At 41.5% G+C, this 9,476-nt stretch overlaps 1 protein-coding gene and 1 non-coding gene across 2 annotated transcripts; one reads left to right on the forward strand and one right to left on the reverse strand.

The window, feature by feature from the left end:
* Window positions 1-8,623, forward strand: LOC100756584 (zinc finger protein 595). Its single transcript, XM_035449502.1, has 5 exons — window positions 1-30; window positions 1,866-1,992; window positions 2,750-2,848; window positions 6,675-7,364; window positions 7,437-8,623. The coding sequence occupies exons 1-5, from the start codon at window positions 1-3 to the stop codon at window positions 8,621-8,623; spliced, it is 2,133 nt and encodes a 710-aa protein (XP_035305393.1).
* Window positions 3,576-3,677, reverse strand: LOC113831068. The gene has a single exon (XR_003488605.1). It is a non-coding gene; the product is annotated as a U6 spliceosomal RNA (small nuclear RNA).
* Window positions 8,624-9,476: the final 853 nt, after the last annotated feature.

The following is a 9,476-nucleotide window of genomic DNA, read 5'->3' on the forward strand; positions in this document are numbered from 1 at the left end:
ATGGCTGGCTCTCCAGTAAATACGTCCCAGGTCAGTGTCATGCCTGTATATTAAAACACTGCAGGTCTTTAATTCTGTGTTTATGCTATCTAAAAATGTCTGTTTTTTCTTTTCTTCTGATAGATAAGATTAACTGATTAATGGGCTGGAGAGAGGTGGCCCAGAGGTTAAGAGCACACTGGCTGTTCTTCCAGAGGTTCTGAGTTCAATTCCCAGCAACCACATGGTGGCTCTCAACCATCTGTAATGAGATCTGATGCCCCACTCTGGCATGCAGGCATATATGCAGGCAGAACATTGTATATATAATAAATAAATAAACCTTTAAAAAAATTAACTGTTTAAGAATACATTGCCTATGTAACACAGCCTTCCGGGCATCCATCTTTCCAGCTTATATGTGTAAGAGTCAAAGAATCTAAGACCTGCAATTCTAAGACGTGCAGTTCTGAAGATGCTTTTCACTTGTGACGGATGATCAGAGAGAAATGTGTGGATACCCGATAGCTACGGAGGATGGATGTGTGTCTTATGTACACATATCACATAACAGTGAGGAAGGCCATGTTCCACAGAGGCTCTGTTGAGAGATCTATCAGATTTCCTTAAGCCAGTTGTTTGAAAGTGCACATTCAGATAACCCGGAGTGCCTCGCCGCTGTCACGGAACTGTTTATGAAAGGGTAGTCTTAGAAGAGACCCCACTGTCTCTGATCCTTCTGCAGAATATTTAAGCTATCTAGAGTACAGGACACTGTAGTTCTACGTATCGTCTCGGCCTAAAGCAGTGGTTCTCAACCACTGGGCCGTTATTTCTGCTGTAAACGACCCCCTTGGCAAACCTGGAACTGTATTAAAGGGTCACAGAACCCCCGGCCTAAAGTGATGCCCTTGTCAGTAGATTCAGAGTGTGGGTTTCATTGCTTCCCTTCCTTCCTTCCTTCCTTCCTTCCTTCCTTCCTTCCTTCCTTCCTTCCTTCCTTCCTTCCTTTTGAGACAGGGTTTCACTATGTATCTCTGTCTGTCATGAAACTCATTCTGTAGACCAAAGATCTTCCTGCCTCTGCCTCCCAAGTGGTGGGATTCAAGATGAATACCACTACCACCCGGCCCTGATTTTTACATGTACTTCATGGTTGCCAAAATATTCTCACAAACTAATCTCATTATATGGTCAATGTTTGGAGCATGGGTGGTTTGGATTGTTGCTGCTCCCTTACTACTATGAGAAAACCAGAACTTTCTGACAGACTTAATATTTATTTATTTATTTATTTATTTATTATTTTGAGACAGAGTCTCACTTTGCATCCTTGTTCTGGAACTCACTGTGTAAACTGGAATGCAAAGAGATCGGCCTGCTTCTACCTCCGGAGCGATGGGATTTAAGGTGTGAAATTGTGGGGCTGCAGCATTGATCGTAGATGCTCAGCTCCACAGCGCTTATTAGAATTCAGTCTGATGAGACCAAACTGCAGAAAAGATTAATCCAGTGCCACTATTTTATCGAGGTCTACCATCTTGGCAACTGGAAGCATAATTTTGCTTGTTAAGAATTTTCCGAGATGCACACTCTGATTCTGTGTGAGATGAACACAGACAGTGCTGCTTTAAAAAAGGTGTATTTCTCTGTTCAGACTTGAATTTGCATCGTATGTGCCCTAAAAGTATATTGTTTCTGGGAATGTGGTACTATCCTATTTTCCCACAGTCAGGCAGTGCATTTTTTGATTATCATCCATCCAGAAATCATCTTACTGAATATCTGTGCTCCCTCGTTTGCAGCAGAAATAATGGCCCAGTTTCTCTTGTATTCTTTGTATCCAGGAAAGTACCCTACACATGGTAAAACTGTTTTCATTTCAGGGTCTGCTGACATTCCGGGATGTGGCTGTGGACTTCTCCCGGGAGGAGTGGCGATGCCTGGACTCGGGTCAGAGGGCTTTGTACATGGATGTGATGCTGGAGAATTACAGCAACCTGCTCTCTGTGGGTGAGGATGTTTTTCTCGAAGAATTTGCAACCGATCCTTGGCTTATGTCTCCTTTGTAGGTGTGGAGGCTCTCTGGGTAGCTGTCTTAGCAACTACAGGAAATGAGGCAGATAATATTAATTGATGCTTCTCCGTGGTGTTTGATGTCTTCATCATGTTCTCCCTTTTGGAGGCATTATGAAGACTCCCTTTTAGGTCCACAACACATTCAGAGAGACCTAGTAGCAGGCGTTTCCCCCCATATCCTAAAGTGTCATTTCCAGCATTCCACTGGATTCATTCAGAAACTGATTCTGTTCCCACCCCCATACTTATGTTCCATTTCCGTTGTCGCACTTGGTAAACCAAGACTGATGAGGTTCCCACCCAGTCCTCAAGTTCCATCTCCATCACTGCGTTTGACTCAGTCTTGACAGGAAGCAGAACTCAGTCTGCACTCTGAAAATGCCCCCTAAGCCTTCCTTAGCCTCTGTTGATTTTATTTTATGCTCAGGACGCCCAACTAAGCTGTCAGAAGGCACAAAGGCCCTGAATCTGAAGTTACAGAGGGGTGTGCACTCCCACAGGTGCTGGGAACCGAAACTGGGTCCCTTTGACCATTGAGCCATCTATTGCTTCCAGGAATATTTTTAAGATTCTTGTATGAAATCACGACTGGCAAATCATTTCTAGAGTCTTCTACAATGTTGTCTCCTTAAGATATTCAGTATGTTCGACTGAATCCAGAAAAAATCATGTGCCACTTTCTCATGCACAGGTATTATTGCGTGCAAGGCAGACCTGGTCCCCTGTCTAGAGCAAATCCAAATGCCCTGGAATGTGAAGAGAGAGGAGATGGTGGCCAGACCAGGTAGGGGTGAGTGACTGAACAGGACAGAAGGGAGGGAATCAAGGGAAAGAGGACGGAAAGCCAGAAAATGGTTCCTTAGTACAATGTTCTGAAGATGAGCCTTACTGTCTGTGTCAGAAGACATTGTTCTTAGCACACAGGTAATATCTTGAAAGTACTACTAGAATGCAAATGCAATTTTATTTGACTATGAGGGAGAGGGATTCTGTCTTAGTTATCTGTCTCCATGCCAAGAATACATGGTTTTCACTGCTATAGTTTGTTTGCTTTTTTGAGACAGGGTTGCTCTGAGTAGCCCTAGCTGTCATGGAACTCGATTCCTTGAACAAGCCGGCCTTGAACTCTCAGAGATCCACCTGCCTGAGCCTCCCGAATGCTGGGATTCAAGGCGAGGCCAGCCTAGTCTACAGAGCTAGTTCCAGAGCAGCCAGAGCTGTTACACACAGAAACCCTGTCTAAAAAAACAAAAACACAATCTTTACCTCATCTCACATGGATTCTTCAGTTCTTCATTGCTGTTGATACTCATGTGAGTCCTTTTGTTTTGTTTTGTTTTGTGTAAGGGTTTCTTTTGTTTAAGGGTCTCAAGACAGGGTTTCTTTGTTTAGCTTTGGCTATCCTAGGACTAGTTCTGTAGACCAGGCTGGACTCGAACTCACAGGGATCCACTCGCCTCTGCCTCCTGAGTGCTGAGATTAAAGGTGTGCGCCACCACTGCCCAGCATTTGAATTTCTTAATACGAAATGCTTCATGATTTTGTGTGTCACCCTTGTGCAGGGGCTGTTCTAATCTGGGCCTCATTCCAGTTTTAGTATAAGCGCTCTCCATGAATGCACAGGGGGATATTGCCTTGGTCACTATTGCTATGAAGCAACACCATGGCCAAGGGAACTCATGTGAAAGAAATTATTTAATTGGATGTTTGTGTATAGTTTCAAAGGGTTACTCCGTTATCGTCATGGTAGGGAACACAGTGGCAAGCAGGATGGCATGCTACCGGAACAGTACTTTTCATCGTGATCCAGAGGCAGCAAGCAGAGGGGCATCTGGCCTGGTGTTGGCTTTTGAGACCTCAAAGTGTACTCCCAGTGATGCTTTTCCAACAAGCACACACCTCCTCATCCTCTCTGAGTCTGTTGACTGAGGGCTAAGCATGCACATATATGAGCCTGTGGAGGGCATTCTCATTCAAACCACCACAGATACTGTTCCATAATTTCTCCATTTAATATCTTATAGCCTTAGATTTGAAGTGGATGTATGCCATAAAATATATATCTTAATCTTATTTTTTGTTTCAATTCTTTTTTATTTTAATTTTATGTATCTATGTAATTTTTAAAATTTATTTTTTTAAATAATTTATTTCTTCTTATTTTATATACATTGGTGTTTCGCCTACATGTATGTCTGTGTGAGAGTGTCAGATCTTAGTGTTATAGCCAGATGTTAGCTTGCCATGTGGGTGCTGGGAATTGAACCGGAATTCTCTGAAAGAGCAGTCAGTGCTCTTAACCCCTGAGCCATCTCTCCAGCCCCTATGTATCTATGTAATTTTTTTCTCCATTTTTAAATTTGAATTAGAAACAAGATTGTTTTACATGTCAATCCCAGTTCCCTCTCCCTCCCCTCCTCCCCTGCCCTCCCCGAAACTAACACCCTACCTATCCCATACCCTTTCTGCTCCCCAGGGAGGGTGAGGTCTTCAGAGTATGTCATATCCTTTAGGATAGGGCCTAGGCCCACCCTCCGTGTGTAGAGGCTCAGGGATTCTCCCTCTGTGTGGGATGGGCTCCCAAAGTCCATTCCTATGCTAGGGATAAGTACTGATTACTACAAGAGGCCCCATAGATTTCCGAGGTCTCTTCACTGACACTCAATTTTTAAGTAATTTATTTATTCTTCTTTTATGTACATTGGTGTTTTGACAGTCTGTATGAGGGTATCAGCTCTTGGAGTTACACACAATTGTGAGCTGCCATATTGGTGCTTGGAATTGAATCCAGGGCCTCTGAAAGAGCAGTCAATGCGTTTAACTGCTGAGCCATCTTTCCGGTCCCATATGTATGTAATTTTTATGTATGGAGGCTTTGTCTGCATGTGTATCTGTACACTACTTGTGTATTTGAAGCCCTTAGATGCCCTGGAGCTGGAGTTAGAGAAGGTTGGAGCTGCCATGTATGTGTTGTGTATTCAGCCTGGGTTCTCTGGAAGAACCCACTGAGGCATCATCTCTCCAGCTGCTCTTCTCAATTTTTGAAGAATTTTTGCATATTCAACTTTGGTGCTATTTTAAGAAAATCTCTGAAAGTAAAGCACTCACACTTTTTACAGAGTTTTCTGTATTTCTCATGGCTCTATCTTAGTAACTTCTTTACTTTTCATATGAATTTTTACTGTTTTCATTTCATTGTAAATTTCAGGCATGATCATTTATAATTAATTTTACATACTAGAGGACTTGCCGAAGCCAGAACCTGAAAATATATCAACTGGTTATAAAGTGATTTCATATAAAAACACATCCATCTACAACGTACACAATTTCTGGTCTCCCGTGTTGGTGGCACTGATATTCTGATCAAGATGAACTACCATCTCACTGTTCCTATTTTCTACTGTGGGAATTAGTCCTGTATTGGTCCTTGAGACAGCGACAAAGAGGTTGTTTTCCCTGGTGACTCTCTCATAGTTCCGTGTTCAGTTTCCTGAGGCCTGTTTCTGCTGTTGGCTTGAAACCTGCCCTCTTCCAGTTCTCTCTCCTCATCCATCTCACACAGGCTTTGTTGCTTTTCAACACTGGGCTTCCTATCTTGGATTTCCTCTCATTTTATCGTTCTAATTAGAGAAAGAGAAAATTGTCTGAATATCCAAGAGATGATCATCCTTGTTTCTTACTTACCTAAACTTGATGTCTTATTCTAGTGTAGTGGCAAGCTCCTATTTTAGTGTTCTTGCTGAACAATGTTGTCAATGAATGTTGGTTTTGATATGTACCATATGCTAGAATGAGGTATGAAATTTTCTATATTGCTAATGTCCTCAGGTTGGAGTAATGTTGTAGACTGTAAATCTAACATGAATCCATGAAGTAAGATAGCTCTGAGCCGGGCGTTGGTGGCGCACACCTTTAATCCCAGCACTCGGGAGGCAGAGGCAGGCGGATCTCTGTGAGTCCGAGACCAGCCTGGTCTCCAAGAGCTAGTTCCAGGACAGACTCCAAGGCCACAGAAAAACTCTGTCTCGAAAACAAACAAACAAACAAAAAGTCTATCAAGATGTTTTGTTTGTTTCTGAGACAGGATCTTGTTACATTGCTCTGGCTGTTCTGGGCGGCCTCTCTATGCAGATCATGTTGGTCTATCTGTCTGATAAATTCTGGGATTAAAGTCGTACTTCACCACACCTAGCTCTATCTATCAAGAAAAATTTTAAACTGAAATTTAAATATTCTGAGCAAGGATGTGCATAGCAGTATACTTATTAAGTGGAGATATTTTGAATTTAATATTAAGTAGTTCTACAATATTTCTGGGGGGCGGTGGTTAGGAAAAGTAATATGTATCAAATGTAGTCCTTCAGAGAGTTCTGTTCCCAAAGTTCACTCTTGTTTCTTCAACTATTTGTCCAACTTTTTTTTTTTTTTGCAAATGCAGTTTAGATAAGGGTAAAAAGGCTGTTGCCTGTGATGGAGATCAGAGTGGAGATTCTCTGAGCATCCATGAGAGCTCTGTTCTAAGAATTGCATTTACTTATCTCAGAGAACTCAGATATGGAATGTGTTTCAGCACGCATCAAACCCTATTAGCTCTAATTGTGCTCATTTTTCAGAGACCCAACAGATGTGCAGTAACTCGGAGGAGGTCTTGGATCAAGGCTCGAAGCATATTGCCTATGAGCGTGTGGCTATTCCACCAAAGTCTCGTAAATGTAATGAGCTTGGTAAAATGATTCATGACTCCTCCCAATGGGCACTGTGCAAAACAAATAATTCTACAGAACACTGCTACAAATACGGATGGATACAAAACCACGGGGATGAGTGTACTGGATCAGTCAACTTCAGTAGGCATGAAAGCATGCACACTGGAGAAGAACCTTGCAAATATAAAGATGTTGGCAAATCTTTTATTTTATTTTCAAATGTAAGTCAGAGTCATGGAAACTACATAGGAAAGAAAGAGTATACATATAACGAATGTGATAAATCTTTTGGCTTTTCCCCAAAACTTGTACAGCTCAAAGTCCATAATGAAGAGAAACCACACCAATTCAGGAAACGTGGGAAGTCCTTCAGGAACTGCTCGAGCCTCAGCACACATCAGAGAGCTCATACTGGAGAGAAACTATGGAAGTGCACAGAATGTGACGAGTCATTTAAATGCTTGTCCGACCTTAAAACCCATTACAAAATCCATCCTGGAGAGAAACCATTCAAATGTCGGAAGTGTGACAAGTCCTTTACCTACTGCTCCTCTCTTAGAGAGCATCAGAACACCCATGAGGGAAAACTTTACAAATGTCAGGAATGTGACAAATCCTTTACCTACTGTTCCTCTCTTAGAGAGCATCAGAACATCCATGAGGGAAAAGTTTACAGATGCTGGGAATGTGACAAGTCCTTTACCCGGTGCTCGTCTCTTAGAGCACATGAGAAAATTCACACTGGAGAAAAGCCTTTCAAATGTAAGGAATGTAGCAAGTCTTTTTATATGCTGTCTCAACTTAGAAAGCATGACAGAACCCACAGTGGAGAGAAACCGTACAAATGTCAGGAATGTGACAAATCTTTTTCCTACTGCTCATCTCTTAGAGAACATCAGAACATGCACGCCGGAAAACTTTATAAATGTCAGATCTGCGACAAATCGTTTACCCGGTGCTCAACTCTTAGAACCCATGAGAAAATCCATACTGGAGAAAAACCATACAAATGTAAGGAATGTGGTAAGTCCTTTTATATATTGTCCCAACTTAGAAAACATAACAGAATCCACACTGGAGAGAAACCTTACAAATGTAAGGAATGCGACAAATCTTTTACCCAGTGTTCAACCCTTAGGATACATCAGAAAATTCACGCTGGAGAGAAACCCTACAAATGTCAAGAGTGTGGTAAGTGCTTCTATAAGTTGTCTTACCTGAAAGTCCATTACAGAACCCATACTGGAGAGAAGCCTTACCAATGTAAAGAATGTGGTAAGGGCTTTTCTCAGTTGTCCTGCCTTAAAAGCCATGACAGAATCCACACAGGAGAGAAACCTTACAAATGTAGTGAATGTGACAGATCCTTTACGCACTGCTCAACTTGCCGGAGACATCAGAGCACCCATGCTGCGAAACTTTATAAATGTGAGGAATGTGGCAAATCCTTTGCCAAACAGTCATCTCTCGGAACACATCAGAAAACCCATGCAGGAGAGAAACCTCACGGTTGCAAAGCATGTGGTAAGGCCTTCTATCAACTCTCGCACCTTAAAGTCCATTACAGAATCCACACTGGGGAGAAACCATACAAATGTTACCAATGTGACAAATCTTTTACCAAATGTTCATCTCTCAGAACCCATGAGAAAATCCATGCCGGAGAGAAACCTCACGGTTGTAAAGAATGTGGTAAGGCCTTCTATCACTTATCACACCTTAACATCCATTATAGAATTCACACAGGAGAGAAGCCGTACAAATGTAGTGAATGTGACAGATCCTTTACCACACTGGCAAACCTTAGAAGACATCAGAAAATTCATACTGGAAAGAAACCTTCCCAAAGTAGATAAGGTGGCGTATGCTTTTCCCAGAGCTCTGTCCGTAGGGACCACTGTAGTCTCCACACCAGGGAAACCATTATGAACATGAGGAACTTGTGAAATCTTAAGAAACATCAAGAGTTTATAGTGAGGAAAAATTCTGATTATGTGACAGTGTGCAAAGCCTTTCATTAAAACATGTTACTTTTTCTACCTCAAAAATTTCATCCTGAAGACAATATGTGTTCATCTAAAGAATTCCACCGAGCCTTTAATTATTCCCTGAAATGTCCTGCAGCAGAAAATTCTTATCAGAGAGAAATCATATGTTTGCCACTGCGCTATATTCATGCTGCCTTACACGTTAGAAATCCCACGCAAGGGAACCCAAAGAAATGGACTGAATTTGTCAAAGTCTTTACCTAGTGCTAAAACAGTAGACATCTGAAAAATTCTTCCTGAAGGAAAACCTAAGAAAATGCTTTAAGAAAGACTTTTTTTTTTTTCACCTTCAAAATATTCATTGTGGAGTGAAAAACCTATCAATAGCAAGATGACGAGAACTTTCTAGAGATGATCTTGTGTCTGTGACAATATGTATGCTTATGCACAGCTAGAAAATCCCTAAGGTGTGCAGGAAAATTGTTTTTCAGTACTCTAGGAAGTACTTAGTGAAATTGGGGAAGTACTTAGTGAAAACTCAGAGTATAGTGATAGTAGGAGATTCATATGCAAATTCATAGGCACAAGCCTCTGTATTGCAAAGAAGAAAACTAAACATACGCCAAGTTGTCATGTATTTCAGTGGAATATGATTTTTCAATTTGAGTAAATAGGAAAGCATTCTTTGGAAACATTTTTGTTTTGTAAGTATTAAAATGGC

This window comes from Cricetulus griseus, chromosome 9 (genome assembly GCF_003668045.3).
Source record: "Cricetulus griseus strain 17A/GY chromosome 9, alternate assembly CriGri-PICRH-1.0, whole genome shotgun sequence".
NCBI classification, from domain to species: Eukaryota; Metazoa; Chordata; class Mammalia; order Rodentia; family Cricetidae; genus Cricetulus; species Cricetulus griseus.

What these genes read in the sequence shown, in the direction of transcription:
- LOC100756584 (XM_035449502.1), top strand. Translation starts at nt 1, where the DNA reads ATGGCTGGCTCTCCAGTAAATACGTCCCAG. An exon ending in CAGCAACCTGCTCTCTGTGG is followed by an intron (nt 1,993 to 2,749) that starts GTGAGGATGTTT and finishes TCTCATGCACAG; the next exon opens with GTATTATTGCGTGCAAGGCA. An exon ending in TGAGGGAAAACTTTACAAAT is followed by an intron (nt 7,365 to 7,436) that starts GTCAGGAATGTG and finishes ATGAGGGAAAAG; the next exon opens with TTTACAGATGCTGGGAATGT.